Source organism: Lethenteron reissneri, chromosome 12 (assembly GCF_015708825.2).
Source record: "Lethenteron reissneri isolate LAM-NWPU_2019-01 chromosome 12, ASM1570882v1, whole genome shotgun sequence".
Taxonomy (NCBI): domain Eukaryota; kingdom Metazoa; phylum Chordata; class Hyperoartia; order Petromyzontiformes; family Petromyzontidae; genus Lethenteron; species Lethenteron reissneri.
This window is the reverse complement of record NC_083790.1, coordinates 10,741,900-10,761,178: the sequence shown is the minus strand read 5'-3', so window position 1 is coordinate 10,761,178 and position 19,279 is coordinate 10,741,900. Positions and strand designations below refer to the sequence as shown.

Below are 19,279 nucleotides of genomic sequence, written 5' to 3'. Positions count from 1 at the left end.
ACCCGTCTAGGTTAGAGAGAGCCTCTAGCTTCGATAAAGATCACCTGCCTGAGGCAGAACAATTGACATAATGATCCATAACACGAACTTTCAGGGATACGAACAAACCCGGTCCGTATGTCCAGTTGCCTGTTCGCATCGAGACTCGTAAGGTCAACCACCGCACAATAGAAGGCATCTACATCTACAAAACGTGAAGAACCAGTGGTATCTACATCTACAGAACGTGAAGAACCAGTGGCATTTCCATCTGCAGAACGTAAAGAACCAGTGGCATCTACATCTACAGAACAAGAAGAACCAGTGGCATCTACATCTGCAGAACGTGAAGAACCAGTGGCATCTACATCTATAGAACATGAAGAACCAGTGGCATCTACATCTGCAGAACGTGAAGAACCAGTGGCATCTACATCTACAGGATGACGTTTAAAGCTATTCCCCGTGTTTAGTGAACATGCTGTACAACATGTTTGGAATCAACAGGAATACAGATGGACTTACGAACACATCGACTTACGAACAGACTTCTGGAACATAACTCATTCGCAAGTTGAGTCACTGTGTTCGCATTCCTCTGCCCAAATCACTATAACCACACGACTTTTTTTTCTTGCAAACTCAACTTTAGATGAAACATAATAATAATAATTTCAACTTGTCACGCGCCACACAGTATTCACTCACTCTCAAAGAGTGAGGGAGAGAGAGAGAGCGCGAGGGGCTCTGAGGGACGAGAGGAACCATAGACAAGCCGGAAGGCCCACTAATAAAAGCGATTGACTAAGACCCACATGATGAGCGGATACCAACAATTGACCAAGGTCTGCGATCCTCTGTATATGAAGGTGTTATCGGCCAATGAATGAGTCTTTACATTTCGATTTAAAGCTTTCGTGACTGCAGGGATTCATCTTCTTGGTTCTTTCGGTAAAGTCACGTAGAAGGGAAATAATAAAATAATAAAAATAAAACATAATAAAATAAAATTTCCACGACGTTTCGGCCACAATGCAAGCAGCCGTCCTCAGGTGAAGAACAGGGCTGTCGGAAAGACAGCGTTGTGGCCGAAACATCGTGGGAATTGTATTTTATTATGTTTTATTTTTATTATTTTATTATTTCCCTTCTACGTGACTTTACCAAAAGAACCAAGAAGATGAGTGTTTACATGTCGGAGTAAACCGGAGCACCCGGAGAAAACCCACACGTGTGAGGGGGAAACACTCTATCCCATACAGACTTAACAGGTGGAGTCCACATCTTTTCTGTTACCGCCTTCCCCTGACGAGCCAGAGGTATGGCTCCTCCTCGACGCCCACGGTTAAGTAAGCTTCACAACATTTGTGCGGTGATCCACCAACCACTGGCTGCCATATGCAGCAGCGCAGCCACCGCCGCCCGGCACTACAACTTGCGACGCGCGACGTAACGCCAACTAAGTGGTTTTTTTTTTGTAAAGCCAACTTTACATTAACATATACCAGCTTCGAAGAATACATTTTCAACACCAGCCATGTAATCGACCCGCAGCTCCCTGTTCCTCATTAAACGGCCATGGCGAGTGAAAACGGAGTCGCCGGGAACATTAGGCACAATAATTCGACAGCACATAAAAATTTCTCCACTTAATTGCCAGGCACCTTACCGTTTTAAATTTATGGGCAGCTCACGGAATGTGGCCCCCCTTAATTATTTTCACACGCACATTTTTTTTTGGTATTGAACAAAAACCATCTGGGTTTTTCTGGGTTTTTGCAAGGCAATGACCGTGGCATTTGCTTTGAGCCGCGTGAAATCAGCATCGCGGTCATCGGTCAATGTCCCATCGCACCATCCTCGCGTTCACACGTCGCACGCACGGAAAATTCACCCACGCACACTCTCAAACGGCCACATTTGGCTAAATGTTTTATTTAACCTCATTGCTATTCAAAGTATGTGCACTTTAAGCTTATTTTAATGAGCAGGTGAGAGGCCCATTGAGGCTTATTATCTCTCTCATTCAGAAGATATGTAAAACTTTAATATTTAGGGGCACTTAATGACTTATTAATTTGGATAATTATCTGGGAGATTATTTTCAAACATGGGATGTGGATTATAAGCTTGCACATAACAGCGTATTCTTACAAAGGAACTCGTAAAGTTGATATACTAAATATCTACTTATAATCCATTGTACAGCAGTATAGTGTTGTGATTAATATTTCACAAGTGCAGCATGAGATCACATTCTTAAGCGCCATGCGGTTTTGTTCTCTATAGTTTATAACTAGCTTTGTTTTGGGATTTTGTTTAAATAACTCTAATGTATAAAATAGTCCTTTAATATACTGCATGTGCATGATCTAGATGCTAGGAATCGGGATTTAGAACAGGATAGGCTGAGCAACGTCAACATTTGGAAAATATGAACCTCGAATTGATTTGAACATAACCAGGAGGAGGAGATTGCGATGGGTGGGAACACGCGTGCACGGTGAACTAACGCAGCTTTGCAGAGACGGGCATTGAAGTCGGACCCAGAGAGGTCAGTGACCAATATGAGGACGTAAAGCCAGAGTGTGGGAAACTGCAAGAGGAGAGCCCAGAGGTCAGATGGCGACTGTTCAGCGTTTGATGAAGAGGAAGCGACGGTGAGGTCTGGTGGCATCAGTGAAATTGGCGGCGATGACCTCTTGACCTTGCACTTGATATTGCATCTCAGGAGCTTTCAGTACGAATGAAATGATTTTACAGCTGGGTCTGGCGAAATATTACCGATGTCGTATTCAATGTGGCGCGTCGCCTTACATTGGTAGTGTATGTAAACTTCATCAAAGGTATTATCTTCCCCCTGGGTGAGAAACTAAAAAAACATTGTAAGTGTATACGTCAATATGTTATGGCTACTTACCACAGCACTTTTACCAATTAACCCCGTCACCTCTTATCCAGCATGTAATAACGCAGTTTGCAAGGTGCACACTAGTTCAAAGACTTACTTGACCGTGACTCTGATGCCCTTCTATATGAGCACGTGAAAAACATTTAGCCTATTTATTCATTTACGTACTTATGTATTCATTAGGTACCGTCCGTAAAGACAGCACAAAATTTGCGTGCACAATTTTTGCTGTACTTTGATAAACGGTATTTGTCCACCAAAGTTGATGGACATCTCTTGCCTATCATCACCGTCGTCATCGTCAGCAGCAGCCATGATCAATCCACTGCTGGATCAAGTCTTTCCCAAGCCGTCGCCACAATCCATCTGGCAACTGCACATGAACTGATTTCACTCCAGTTCCTTCAGTGGACGCCCTCTCAGATGTAATCCTGCGGGGTTCGTTAGACTAGCCACACACCCTGCTGATGAAACTCGCAGAAGTCGAAACCAGTCCAAGGTTCGGCGAGTTTGGATTCAATGCAACTAGAAAACACTGGACATTCCTTGTTATATTGAAATGTGTTTATATCTACAAAACGAATACCGACTGTATGCCTTAAGTGTTAGCATAATTATTGGCCACAATCTGGTGAGGCAGCACCTAATGATTTTACAGCGTCATTGGTACCTCATTTGCCAGTAAAAAATATGATAATTGTTTTTTTTACCCTTTCATCTGGCAACAAAACTGACACCTTTTTGTCTGTCTCGGGTGTGGACCAATCAACTTCAAGGACAGTGCATACATTATCAGAGTTATGTTTTTTGTTTGCATTATGACTGCAGGTATTGTGGTCTATGCAAACATGACTCCTCGTAAAAAAGGTGTCAGTTTTGTTGCCAGATAAAAGGGTAAAAAAACAATTACCGATTTTACAGCGTATTAAGGCGAACGATAATTTGAGCGTATTGGCGGTGTCTAACACCGCTAAAGGCTTGCAGCTGCAACCAAATTGAAAACGATGTTGTCAGCAAAGAGACAGACACGCAATTCCTTCGGCCGCCGTGCCTTCCCCCCTCACATGTTTTATCCAAACACAATACCTGTTCCCAGCACGGCGCAGCTGAACGGCTTCTGCAAAACCCAAACTCCAAATGGAAAAAAAGCACTTTTTTCCACTTACATCACGAAAACATCTCACGATTGACAATATTACCCAGAGTAATTCGGTCACAGCTGTTCAGGTTACAAAACATTTTCTGAAGGAAAAAAATTCAGTTTCACGGAACGTTATTCAACAAGAACGTATGTTTTCATTTTTGGTATCAATTATTAGAGGCATTTTTATTTTCTGTTTATATAGGAGGGAAAAAAACTGCAGACAGTCACAATACAAGACATGCAGCATAAGACAGAGACAGACATTCCCCCCGTATACCCTCGTCAAGCTGCTGTTGGGGAAAGTGCTGAGCGAGTTGCAAGGTTGGTGGGTGGCCAACACCACGCCCGGCCGCCTTTGTCTCCCCAATGGTAATGTTTACACACCACACCAGGTACTAATTTAAGGCAGAGTTAACCTAGGGCAAGCCCAGGACCGGTTCAGATAATCGTCTCCGATGTTGGTGTTGAGTGGGAAGCGAACGTGGGATGCTTGGCCTTGTAGTGCAGTGGGCGAACCACTGCAGCACCGCCTCCCACTACATGCAGTCCGTACATACACACACATACACTTACATTTATTCTAACACATATAATCAGGTGTATAGATTAATGCGGGACACTGATGCGGTGTCATGGTTAGCGAAGGCCACCAGGTCGGTTCGTTCGGCAGCAATGCAAAAGGGCCGGGGCCTTCTTTGCCTTCCCAATCGCTGACACGGAACAAACTGCTAAATTATTACTCGTGTCAATTTAACACGGAGGCTTTCGCGACCAATATTATTCATAATATAAGTTTTTGGGTCAGATCGCGTTATTTATAAATGTGTCGTAACCCTCCACCACCCGACACGGCCAAACAGTAAAAAATGTGTCACGTTTTCAAAGGACAAATTAATTGACTTCTTTAGCCCACCGCTGTGCTGAAGAGAGAATCAACAGCATTTTAAAATTTGAGTAGCACGACGTTTCGCTGATAATTACAATCAGCTTCATCGGGCAAGAATGTTGAAGCTCTCCTGTTGCTTTCGGTCTTAAATAGAGCAGCATCAGGGTGACGTCATCATTTAATTCGTGTATCTTTTTTGTTATATTTTTTGTCAACTTGTAGGAGGCCCAATTCACCACAGTAAAGGATCATTCACCATTCACATTGAAGTTCACCGTGGCCAGGACGATGCAAACCACAAATTGCCACAAATTTCAACAAAATAAAGACAAAGATTCCCCGTATAGCCTTAGCAGACTGTTGGGGCAATTGTTGTTAGCGAGCACCTATGAAGGCCGGCACGGCACAAGAGGGGGTGGGTGGCCAGCACCACCCCCGACCGCCTTTGTCTCCCTAGTGGCTGTGTTTACACATCGCACCAGGTACTCATTTGAGGCTGAGTTGACCTAGGGAAGGGCCAGAACCGCTTCAGATAATCGTCACTGTTGGCTGTGAGCGGGAATCGAACTCGGGTCGCCAGCTTCGTAGCGCAGCGTGCTGACCGCTACACTATCCCTCCCCTCAATTCTTAACACACAAACAACAACAAACCAGTTTCCATTTGCCACTAAGTAGAAGTGACATTACCCACACTGATTGTGCCAGCATAATGTAATATGTGGAGTGGGAAAGGTTTGCCAAGCAAGAGGTCACTGGAGAAGCCACGGTGTTATAGGTCAACTTGCTCCGCGCCAGGACCTTTGCAGAGAGCCGTCGCCACTCCACATGGCCTCGAAGTGCATGTAGCCTGGCACGACGAATATACACACACGCAACCGAAGATACAAACAAACAGCCATTCAGCTCAGCAAATGAAGGCTACAATTAGTTCCCACTCCTCATCTTTGAATTTGCCCAAAATATACAAACAGCTGGGCCTTGGCAGGCACAGCAGGTGTCACGTGCATTGTGGAGGGCGCATTAGTGCTTGTGTATCTGGTTTGGACAACACGACTGTATTTGTGGCCCAAAAAAGTCAAGTTTTGGCGAAAGAATATATTGGCACACGTGAAATTTACCCGACTCCAATTGCCATATTGAAGTACTTTTGTTCCTGTTTTGTACAATACATACTCGTACAGGAATTTTTTTTTTACAGAGAGAAGATTGAATTTTACTTAAAGTTTCCAATGACATTTACATTATACATTGGAAATGATTGCCCTGTGCTTTTAAGCGAGTAATGCGAAATACCAAAACCACGAACAGCCAACTTGCCTTTGCTGGCGCATTGTTCTTCTCAAGTCGATCTAACCTTCTGCACGGGGACTATCACCATATGCAACAATACATGGTAAAGGTACACGTCGTGAATGTGTTCCGCAGTGATGGCTGCTGGCAGTGACTGCCATAGAATTGCCGGAGTGCATTGTGGTCTTCATTAGCGACACCACGAATTGGGGGGGTATGTGTGGCCAGCAAGATTGCCCAGCCACCACCCCACTGCCGATGCCCCATCCACATCCACACAAAAAGACAAAGATTCCCCGTATAGTCTTTCACAAACTGTTGGGGCAAGTGCTGTTAGCGAGCACCTACTAAGAACAGCACGGCACACGCGGGGGTGGATTGACAACACCATGCCTGGTCGCCTTTGTCTCCCCAATGCTTATGTTTACACACCGCTCCGGGTAATCATTTAAGCCTGAGTCGACCTAAGGGAGGTCTAGGATTGGTTCAGATATTCATCACCGGCTATGAGCGGGAATCGAAGTTGGGTTGCCGGGTTTGTGGTGTGGTGCGTTATCCCCTGCGCCGCCGCTCCCGTACTGCGCGCAAGCGTGCACTCACAATCCCACAAACAAAGTAAATGAAGAGAAATGGAGTGAGCAGGATGTTTTATGAACTGTGGAGGAATCGGTGAAGGGGGGAAGGAAAGGTCGGTTGCAGGAACCTTCGGGATAAGCCACTGACGGACAGGCCGGTGGATAAATATTTATGATGTCGGGTCTCTGGGTAAGAAAGGGAATATTTAACCCTGTGGGGATTCCCAGTGCTCACAGCATGCTTGTGTTATGAACTACCAAACACTGTATCAGCTAACAAAGTACACACATGGAGGGGAAAGGTGTTTGGCCAAACGTTGTTTTCACCAACTAAGCATTGCTTCCAGATTGTGAATATATTCCCAAAACTTCAATGTCCTCAAAACCCTTATTCCCCATTTTATTAAAATCAAAAGTTTATATATATGGATGTGTACTGGAATTTTTAATTATTAAAAGTTTTTGTTGTTTTTAAATAGACAATACGTAGCCAATCATCTTCATCAGCCATGGTCAATCCACTGCTGGACGAAGGCCTCCACCCTAGCTTAGGCTTCACACTTGGGGTGACGATGCCTTTGCAATTGCGGCACCTAAACTCTGGGACCCCTTGCCCTTCGAGGTCAAGCGACTTCCAAAACACCACCAATCTTCAAATCTCGAATAAAAACCTATCTGTTGCCTTTCTCTCTTTAGTTATTTTCAACCGCCTTTCTCACTTCTTTCCTTGGTTGATGTTAACTATTTCCACCTTTTCACGCATAGCACCTTGACAACGATTGTTAAAGGGCGCTTTATTAATTTTAATTAGTATCATTACTAGCTGCCGCCACGATCTTACAATCCGTGCGATGTAACAATCGACCGAGCACCTGAACACAAACGACCACGTGGTCAAACCCCGTGAACACATGGATCACCGTACTGGCCAGGAAAAACTATGGATGCGTTCCATTCCTTGGCTGACACTCTTGACCATCGGCAATCGTCCATTCGAACCGTGACGCATCACTCTCAAGCCCACTTACGCTGCATAATAGCTTGGATGATGTCCTCGTGTCTCTCAGTGTAATTCCAAGCGTGCAAAACATGTCCAATATTTTCGGCTAATATACGTGAATCTATTGATGTGTTTTTCTCACAATGTATTTGCTCAGACACCATTGACCCAGGCAATTTCTCCAGGGAATGACCAAATTATTTAATGTTTCAACAAGATGTCATTAAAGACCAGGTGACATCATTAATAAGAGAACCTTAATGTGTATATGTTATAACCCAAATCTCACATATCAACATTATTTTCTATCAGTTAAAAAATAAATAAATATTAGCCTCACCATAAATACAATTAAACCCCTTATAGAGCATATAATGCATACAATTACAGATCAGTGTAATAAATAAAGCATAATTTAATTGTCAATGTGTTTTGTTAAGTAACATTAATGATCACACACATTTCAACAAATTATCCATTCATATCTATACAGACCTTGGCTGACTACCACATTGAATGTTTTTTTTTATGAGTGTAGCGTGGTGTGGTAGTGTATGAGGCTTGTGACTGATCTGTAGAGAGAAGCAGGAGAGCAAGTAGGATCTTGTGACCTCCCAATTTATGCTATCCCCTCACACGTGTAGATATGATGCAGCTATGTAGTCTTCTAGAATGCAGAAATTATGTACTTTAAGAACATCTAAGTGATCAACATTACACTGCAACATTTTTTGTTAAATGGCTTTCGACACGGTCGGGAATTATTTTTTTGGAGAACAAAAAATGTAAAGTACTTTCTAGCATTATTATATAAAGCCATGGATGGGGAAAATGTTGTGGGTTTACTCTCCAACACACCGGTGTGCTGTACTCGTAACGAATTGGCATGTTTTGTTTCCATGACAAACCTTACGAATTGGCTATGTCGGGTGGTGGCGGGTTTAACGACACATTTATATTTACACGATCTAAACCCAAAACCTCTATTATGGAAGCTGATCCTGTTTTGGAATCTGGTGCAGCATGAACAAAGTTCTTACACGATCCAAAAATCCCTATAATGCTGGGGGGGGGGTAGTGAACCTCATTCTGCTTGGATTGTTTTGTTTGTTTTGTATTCTGAACATTAATTGAGGTCGTTTTCACGCGCAACTTTCGTGCTGACTTCGCAAATGCTTATACCGCAACGTATTGCCAAGTCGACACAAACAGACAACTTCGATTCGTTTCACATGCAGGGCAGTAAAGGCTCCAGCCACCTCGCTGCTTTCTCATTGGCTCGCGGCCCTCCACTGCCCACGCACATCATGAAACTATCATTCGGGGGGGGGGCACCCCTCAGCCCCCCCCCCCCAGTGGTACTGTTGCATGCGGCTCATGGCTGGGAAATCCCGTGACAAACGTTAAGTTCACAACGTGACCACATCCGACGGGCGCGCACAAAAAAAAGACAAAGACAGTCTTGAGGTTCTTTCGTTTTTTTTTCTAGGGAGGGTCGCCTGGGGGCTGAGTTGGGATGTTGGGCAAAAAAAAAAAATCCGTCGCGGTATTTGGCAACGTGGAATTAAATCAGGGCAACTTGGAGTAAGTGCGCACCAACAAGAATACGATGCGACGCAACACCCCCCCGCCCCCATGCAACAGACAGATCAGAAATAAATGCTACGCTGTAGATGGGTCACCTCGGATCCCAGCGCGCCGGAGGTACCACACTCATCGACATCTGCACGAACGACCAAACCATCCGCTGGTTCATCCACCCACACTCGTCGACATCTGCACGAACGACCAAGCCATCCGCTGGTTCAGCCACCCACACTCATCGACATCTGCACGAACGACCAAGCCATCCGCTGGTTCAGCTACCCACACTCATCGACATCTGCACGAACAGCCAAGCTATCCTCTGGTTCAACCACCCACACTCGTCGACATCTGCACGAACGGCCAGGCCATCCGCTGGTTCAGCTACCCACACTCGGCGACTGATTCGTAGCACGAGAGCCCATCGGAGCGTCCGTGGCTTGACGTAGAAATCGCCGTTAAACAAAAAAAATTGAACGATATGAAGTTGTTGTCGCTATGATATTCGGTAATTATCCTTTAATAAGAAATGGCATTCAAGTTGTTGTAGTTGTTCTTCCAGGCCAGTTTTTTTTTTTAAATCACCCTTATATCTAAGTAATAAGATAAATAAGCAGAAAATACGTCTCGTTCGCACGTCCGCCTCTGCACATGAAGAATACAAGTGTTTCTTACATAGCCCATCAGCCACAGGGCCATCTGAGAGCGCATTATTTCAGCAGCATTCATTAAAATATACAGTACATGCAAACTCTGGAAACCGGTTTCGACACGCAGTGTCTCATCAGCAGATGACAGGCTTGCTTGGTTACGTCCTGTAAAATGCATTAGTGCACGGGACTTCTCTTTGCCTAGGGGATGTGAGTCAACACATCTGAGGATACGCACGACACAAAGCTCTCGTTTCGAGAAACACAACATCCACCTTGGGCTGCCCAAAGCCAAGGCACGCAAAGCCCTGCACAAAAGATCATCGACATGGAACCGCGACTAAACACGTGGAAATCCCCAAGCGACATCCCTCATGTGCAGCTGTCAAAAAATGTCCGCGGTAGAATTGAAAACCGGCGCGCACGTGCGAGAATGAGCGTGATGCGAATTGACGCTCAATAAGTGCAAATGGTGGCCCAGGGGAGGCGACATGCTATGCTCGTGTCAAAAAATAGTGAACCAAAATAATGCAAATCACTGGGTTTTAATTCCAGGATCCCATCCAGTGCTAAGTATTACTAACTATTTTTTATTTTACCAGTTTAGGCCCAACTGAGCTATATGACTCTTTTTCAGAAGCGACCTGGCTATCACAAATGATAGTTCAACGAAGTGGCTTATCGTGTAGAAATGTATAGCAGCGAAAAACTCTAAAAGCACTTGTTTCTAAATGTGCAGGGACAAACCGGTGGACTCTGAGAAAAATCTACGCGACCAAGGGGATAGAGAGAGAGAGACATGCAAACTCAAAATGTACAGCCATGGTCAGGGTAGGGATCGGGATCGGGATCGAACCCACGACCTTCTGTATACCAGGCGAGGTAGTTAACATCTCGCCATTGTGGCGCCTCAAGCTAATGGACACTTGCATTGTGACATTTTACGCGAGAGACGCGATCGACTCACGTGAAATAGCTCACACAACTTGACACATCGTAGAAACGCCACTTTTTTATCAACTGAAGTTGCATCCCTTTCAAATCAAGTTCTGTGAGAAATCAAACCAACTCGAAGAGATTGGAGCCGGCCGTCCGATGGAAACACTGGGTATTGCTCTTATGGAAGCAATTAAAGTAATCGAATATTCATTACCACTTGCCAAGCACCTGTTACTGATATAGCAATGAGTCACAAATCCTGTACTACACGGAATTATGTTCAGTACCACAAACACCTAGCAAGCTACAGCTTTCACATAATAGCGGTCATTCAAAGCTGTATTATTGCACATTCACGTAGCAACGATATTTATGCAACGACTGCGGCAGCAACTAAATCTGACACAACAACAACAACACAAACGTGCATTACTGGATGAATAATATTCGCCATCCCGATTCCAACAACAAAAGTCAATGCATTACTAGACTGATAGTGATGGTCATAGATATGAAAGGGAGACAACTTGGAATCGTTGAGTCAGCGCTGCCAATGGACACGAATGCCACATGCCCCCCCCCCTCCCCCGTGCTCATTTGAGCAGGGAAGGAATTTCAATTGAAATCTGTCATTACGGGATGGTAAAAAATAGTAATTTTTTTCACCATTCAGTAATTTCCACGGGAGTTCAAGACTAGAGTAAGACCGCTGAAGTCGGCACTTTGTTTAAATAAAATCCCGCGGAGCTCTGGAGTGGTGCATTTATTAGCCAGAATGTTACATTGCAGCTCGAAATGATGGTCTATATATTTTTTTTTTGCATTCAGGTTCCAATCCAGTGGTTGTTCACCTCACCTTACTCTGCTGATGAGCGCCCAACAGCACGAAACCGATCTAGGGTTTGCGTATTTAGACACACGATTATGAGTCTGGAAAGGTCAAGAGAGACGATAGACTAGATATTATATACTTAAACCCTGGTATTCTTGGTTCTTTCGATAAAGTCACGTAGAAGGGAAATAATAAAATAATAATAAAAATTACATAAGATAAAATTCTCACGACGTTTCGGTCACAACGCAAGCAGCCGTCATCAGGTGAAGAACAGGGCTGTCGGAAAGACAGCGTCCTAAACGTGGTGAGAATGTTATCTTATGTTTTATTTTTATTATTTTATTACTTCCCTTCTACGTGACTTCACCGAAAGAACCAATAATAAGAATCCATGCAGTCACGAAAGCTTTCAATCGAAACTTAAACCCTAGCTTAAACCCTGTGTTTCTCAAACTCCTATTATTCGTCATCCACGGGGACGATACGTCTTCCGATGTTACATCCTTCCACATGCAAATTAAGTCTCAGCACGCGTCTGATGATTCCTGAACCTGCCGTCTGTGACGTGGTGGGTGGTGGTGGTGGCCACCCAGCCCCTCGTGTGCCGTGCAGGGAATCACAGGTGCTCGCTAGCAGCACTTGCCCCAACAGCCCGGTAAGGCTACACGGGGGATCTTTGTGCTTGTGTGTACGTGCGTGCCACGGGTGACGTAGGAGCCCCAATTAATTCAACGCTAATTATCAAGGCCCCCTTGTTGAGAAATGTCAATGGGTAAATTCTGGAATGGCCTTTGGGAGGCCCTGATTTACCGATGCATTGACGAAATAAATAATCAGACAATACGTCTCCTCCACATATCCGTCTCTATATGATGTATGTAAGAATGTATTACACAATCCGTCAGCTGCACGGCCTTCTGGGAGTGCATCATGAGTCACGTTGTTATTTATATTCTCCAAAACGACGTTGCTGTTTGAGTTAATGATACGTTGGGTTAGTCGTTTATAGAACAGCAGAGTAATCGCTCAAGAAGTAATCAATCAACTGTCTTTAAAATACACACAGCCTGGTTCGAGAGATACCATCTCTATGAGCTTTCATCTGGTTAAACAATTGACTTGTTTTACTTATCTGTTCGCTGCAATATCATTTAAACACGCTCCTCCTTGTGGCAATGAGAAGGTAATGCACGCTGGCGAGCTGTCGAGGGGCTGAAGAGGCATGGTACGGAACAGCACAAGTTGGCTCCCATATCGTGTGCGTATAATATTTTACCAATCAGCTAATAGTTGTCTGCATTTATCACCCACCGCGAGGTGTTTGCTACATTCAGCCACTCAGTAGTAAGCATCATTCAACATGCCCTGCAAATGTTGCTTCACTATCGCTATAGGGGCCGTCCATAAATGACGTCACGCGATTTTGGACGATTTTTGACCCCCCGCCCCCTCGTCACACAAAAAGTCAGACCCCCCCCCCTCAAATATGACGTCACAAAGCTCTGCCCGCCCCCCCAAAAAAAATAAAACATGCTTCAAATCGCTTTAAACTCTTGTCATTGTAGTGCGTGTTTAATGTGGCGCTGCACTCTGATGTTGTAGGTGAAAATATTTATTGAAAAGTATATTTAATTAAGTAGAACGTGTTGTCTATATTTATTTAAAGTTGCGCATTTTGATGTGACGTCACATTTCTTCCCCCCCCCCCTCGTCACATATGTTGACAAATGTCTGACTCCCCCCCAGGTGTATGACGTCATTTATGGACGGCCCCATACACGTGAAGTGACTGCATTTCAAAACTGAAATGTTAAGGGGTACCATGATGTTGGGCGATGATGATGATGCTGAGGATGGTGTGAAAATGAGTGTGTGGTCTTTGAGGGCAGATGCATCTTTGTGTCAGGGCATTGTGTTGTCCTATTCCCGCACCTACGATCAGCGCGCTTGGCTACGTAAGGTGCAAAAGAAGTTCAACATACATACACACACACATGGTGCGGCCGGTAACCCCAGTTCGATTCCCGCTCACGGCCACCAGCACCAGTGACGATTATCTGAACCGGTCCTGGCCCTCCCCTAGGTCGACTCGGCCTCAGATGAATACCTGGTGCGATGTTTAGACATCGCCACTGGGGAGACAAAGGCGGCCGGGCGTGGTGCTGGCCAACCATCCTCTCGTGTGCCGTGCCGGCCTTCACAGCGGCTACTCGCTAACAGCACTCGGAGGATAAAGGGGGGAGGCAATTTGCTGGGGGTGGAGGGGGGATCAGACGGGGGGGGGGGGGGGCTCACCTGGGGGGCAGCTGCAGATGGGGGCAGCCTCTCTGCTGTTGCGAACCCTGGGCAGCTAGAGGGGGACAGAAACAGAATGTCAGGACACTCGCCACAACGGCAACAACGCGGTCGATTTGCACAATATGCCGGGGTTTATTTTTACGAACGGGCTTTGTGTTGTGGCTGATTAAATGTCCTCGCAATAAGCAGTGCTGGGATTATCCTCGTAGCACAAGTAGCTACATATGTAGTAGCTGTATATGCTACGGGACCCGCACTTTCAAGGGCTCCGCGCTGAATGCTTTCAAGCTATCAATTCCGGTTCAGCGATTCTGCACTTGCTCTATTATTATAGTACTATACCGCCTTCAACATTTATGAACGACTGGGTGTTTAATGTTAGCGATTTGTCGTATTGTCTGGCTGTAGAGCAAATGGAAAAATACAATTACTTTACTATGAAAGTTAAAAATGTGTGTGTTTTAAAATGTATTTTTTTTATTTAGGGCCTCTTTATAACATATGCTACAGGCCCGCACTAGCTTAATCCCGCACTGGCTATAAGGGACATTTAAATCCAAGTATTCCCATTGCCTGCCTGCGGATAAGCAAAGCTGCGTTGGCTGCAGCTGCTGTGCCCCTTGAATTAATTCGCAATCGTCACTAACATTTAATTAAGCAAGCATTCGCGCGAGCGTATAAGCATGCATGCTAATTGAAGTCTTGCTCTGTCATAGGGAGGTTGAAGTTTCAACATTCGCCGCACGCTGACGGTGTGTGTCCATGCAGAGCGCATAGACGCACCGCCGTTTCGTCAATCCGCTGTTGGATTAGGGACTCCCCACAAGGTGGGGATTGTCGCTAATTGACCATACTTCATCACGGTTCAGGTATCACTCGCCACCAAGGTTGGCCGTGGCCGGGATATCGAGTTCAGGTCGTGTGGGTTAGTAGCGTGGTGCACTAAACACCACCCCGCAGCTCTACGCACACCGGTATACGTTACTAAGATAATGTTTCGATTCGAGTAATACCAACGATGAGTGCAACGACGAGGGCAAGAGGGTAATTGCATCGGGGCGCGACTACAAATCACCACGGTTCAATGTCTCATTAATTTACCTTTAAACGTACTTTTTATGTTCGAAGAGAAATATGACCATTGCAGGATGCAATGAGTGACATTTAATTTGTCTTGACGCTTCGGAAAAAAAAAACATTTTGTGCAACCATGTGAGAAATGGCAAAAATCAGCATCGTGTTGGATATTTATGAAAAGGTCGATGGGATAAAGTGCACACGCTGAGCGGTGGACAAAGTTGTTCGCAAAGGAGAACGGTGGCGCAGTTGTTAGCGCACCGCGCGAGTTCGGTTTGCGACCACAGCCGACTTCAGTGACGAGCGGTGACTGAACCAGGTCCTGCCCCCCCCCTCTCCACACCGACCAGCGTGGTGAAGTATGGTCAAACAACCCCCCTCATTATCCGACACGGTGTGGGGAGTAGTTTCATCTGGCAGCGTATTTCCAAATGCCTCTAAATTATTGTTGTATATTACTGCCCGCAGCCTGCTACAGTACTTGGAAACGTAAACACACACACACACTGTTCCATACACAAATGCTAAATGAAGGCATTGATTTATAAAATAACACTTTGACACTCTTAAACACAGTAGCATGCATTGGGTGACTGCGCATGTAGTCAACCGCAAGCAGGCAGCCTGATAATTTGTGTTACTGTTCACAAGCAATACTTCCGTTGTATGCACGCTTGTGTATAACAATTATTTTATATCGTCTCATTCGTGCAAATTGCGTCTAAAAAACTCTCTTCATATGTACACTACAAACAAGTGCCTGTTTATTAAATCCAGTTTTTATAGATTTTTTTTTCAAATATTGTCAAGGTGCGTGCTTTACAGCTAACATAGCTTAAAGTGTTTCTCCGCAAAGAGGCAATGGGATTTTTTTTACGTGCTCGTGTGAAGGTGGATTTGTTTGGAATTATGAGTCTGGTTCAATATAACGCGAGAGCGCGTATGTGTGTGTATGTCGGTGGCATACATGTGCATATGCTTAGGGTTTTATTGAGTAAATGCAGGACGGCCAAACACGTGGTGTGTGTGTTTTTGAACTTGAGACATTAAAATCTATGTTTTTTTCGGTGAAAACCGAGTCACATTCACCCTTTGTCAAAACGCATGAACGAAATGCATTCGCGATAGAAATTTGCACCAAAAAATGTGTTTAACCTTAACGATCGGTAAATGTTTGCGTTGCTGATTAGGGCCGTGCCCTGACATAAATTATTTATAATCGGATTAAATAATATTCTTAGAATTTTGTTCAATACGTAACGAGGACTATCGTGTTTACTGTTCAATGAATGCTAATGGTTATCGCGGTGACGATGATGCTCAGTTTAATATTCAGTTTCACCGTGGCGATGTTTGACTCAGACTATCATTCGTTAGGGGTCGATACATTGAGTACCACTTTGTGAGAAAGTCAACGGTGGTTTCCTTTATAAAGAGGCTCGCACAAATCTCGATGTATCTGTCTTTCCCCATGCCCCGTGGTAATTTCTCAAAGACACCAGAGATCGTGGCCTTCGTTACATGTAGCTCTATCCATTGTATTTACTCAATAACTTTGAATGAGATACTCCCTACCAGATGCGTTTTTTTTATTGCTTCTGGGAACTAAATTAGCTGTCTTGCCCACCTTCCTGTTGAAACCGATACGTTTCCCAGTCAAAATTGAATATTCAGACTCTTGTTTTTCTCATTACATGTCCAAGAGATCTAACCTTGCCTTCCTCAAATTATTCCTCTTCTTAATTTTCCTTTCGTAGCTGTTATCCGTAATACTATCTATGTCACTCGCCTAGTCTGTCCGCGTCATTCTTAAAAAAAACACGCACAAATGTCTGTTACTTTGTAACAAGCTAGCAACATGTGTAGCTCCCGCCATAGGAATGTCACATTTCCACCACTGGCTCAGAGCTATAAACTCGAGATAAGCAACCGCATCTACGCTCAATTGGGCAAGAAAGAACTTTGATTTGTTTTTTTACTTTCTTCGCTCACGAGTTTCCTATTTTCCCTTGCTCACCCAAGACCCCTTAATATCCCCCTCTTATAACCGCCACCGTTGCTGTTCCCTCTTCATATTCTCATTACACGGCCTACACTCATTCCCCGTTCATTCAACCCATTCATCGTCATTCACTGCCATCAATTTCGCTTTCACCGAATTAACGCAGCATCACAGATTTGCCCCCATTGCTTCCTCTCATCTGTTTCATTCACCTCATCTCCACCATCATTACATCCATATGTGGTACCTTTGTTAATTCTACGTCTAGAAATTAGTTTGAGATAAGATACAATTCTGATTGTTGTTATTGTAAAGAAGAAGAATTTCATTTTATGTGGGTGTCATTCATGCAATTGCATCCCACAACGCCGCACGTTAATTGTTCTTGTAGCAGCTCGCATACATTATGAGCATATTTTATTTATATTTATTTGCTCATAACGTGTGAAGCTTTTGTTGCTAAGCTGCGAGGTGACGAGGCGATAGCGGCAGGGTCAAAGTAGGTTCTTGAACCTGTCTGGAAGGGACCTACTCTACTAACACAGCACTCAACGTTACATTGGCCATATGTTCCAATGTCATATTCACCAGAAACACATATCTTGAGCCTCAGTCAGGCTTTCCTGCCGTACTTACACTTGATTATGCAAACTATAATACGGAGCAATACTGATTTCGGCTGCATGCACACCGTCATAGTTAAACATTTGCTACAATATTACGATTATTATGCACGCTCTTCCCACGTATACAAATGCATAGCTCAACATGATGCTATTGATCACCACACTGATGGCCACGATGCCTAAAACGTCTCGTGCGCTTGCAACATCTCAACATGATGATGATGACGACGGTGGTGATGAACAACAATGACAATAAATCCTGCAACCCCCCCCCCCCCCCCCCGTCAGCACACTCCCCCCATCACCCCCCGACTCAACCTACCTGACTCAGCGCCTTGTGGGGTTCCCTCGGGGTCGAGTCGGAGCCCACGGCCTCCACGCCGCCCTTTGCCGCTCTACTTTCCAGCCTGGCCACGCGCGCCCCCAGGGAGTGGACTATCACCCCGATGGCACACAGCAGCGCCCACATCACCACCTGCCCGGGCGTCGGCAGGCACAGCCGACGCACCAAGGGCTCCCTGGACAAGAGGGCTTTGGCCCTGGAGCCTTCCGTGTGTGCGGATGTGTCCTCCTCTTCTGGTGACCGCGTCTGCTTGTCCATTGCGAATGGCTCCACCGCTCGGGTTGATTGGGCGCTCGTATTTTTGTTGTTCGATATCTGTTGGGCGCGCGCCAGAGGAACGTGGTTTACCTGCGCCGCTCTCGCCAGCTGATTAATAACCGTGGAGGAGGAGGGGGGGGCTTGGGCTGGCTTTCAGCTGTGCTGGCTCCCTCTCTCTTGCTGTGATCAGCACAGTGGAGGTGACGGCCGTGTGGGAGCACCTTGTACGTGTGGGCGAGCTATGAGCGTTCGGGAGCATAGCGGGGGGGGAGGGCTTTAATAAGCTCGCCTTGGCGGAATTCCCAAGGTGCTCCCTTATTTCTTCCCTCCCCCCCCCACCGAACCCTTTTGCTCTCTCCTCTCTCTGGAAAGCGCGCATTTCCAGCTCGGCTGTAGCTTTCATGAGTTTCGGCAGTCGTTATCGTGCCTCCCCCTACAGAAAAATAATCTGCATCCCCCCTCCCTCCCCTCCCACCCACCCACCCCCCGGTCTGCTCTAGCCACGAGCGTGTATCGGCACGAGTATAACAACACGGGGTGACCCCGTAACGTAGACGTCCCCGTGGAAATAAATGGGACGGCCACCTACCGTGGTGGGTCCAGCGAGCGGGTTGAGCGCGCTCTTCGGGAAGCCGCAGAGGGCCGATTCAATCATCTCGGGCGCGGCGTTTGAAATAATCGACAAGTTTCTTAAATCCACCGTGTACGTTTGAGTTGTTCAAATTGCGTTGTGTTGCATTGCCGGTAACCGTATGAATATAAGCGGCTCTTACAAACCGGTTACCGGTTTCCCGCAATTGTGTAACGTCAGGGCTCCAGAGCCGCGTGCGGCTCTTGACGGGCTGCTTCGTGACGTAATGTGTGTAAGTATTCACAATGCAT

The 19,279-nt window shown here is 45.4% G+C and overlaps 1 protein-coding gene across 1 annotated transcript in view; it reads right to left on the bottom strand.

The window, feature by feature from the left end:
* LOC133341884 (collagen alpha-1(XXIII) chain-like) overlaps positions 1-18,671 on the bottom strand; it is a 135,683-nt gene extending 117,012 nt beyond the window's left edge. Inside the window, exons 1-2 of the mRNA XM_061550697.1 lie at positions 18,119-18,671; positions 14,089-14,143 (exon numbers count right to left, since the gene is read on the bottom strand). Coding sequence (XP_061406681.1) covers positions 14,089-14,143; positions 18,119-18,397 — 334 coding nt within the window. The 5' untranslated portion in view covers positions 18,398-18,671. The remainder of the gene's footprint in view (positions 1-14,088; positions 14,144-18,118) is intronic.
* Positions 18,672-19,279: the final 608 nt, after the last annotated feature.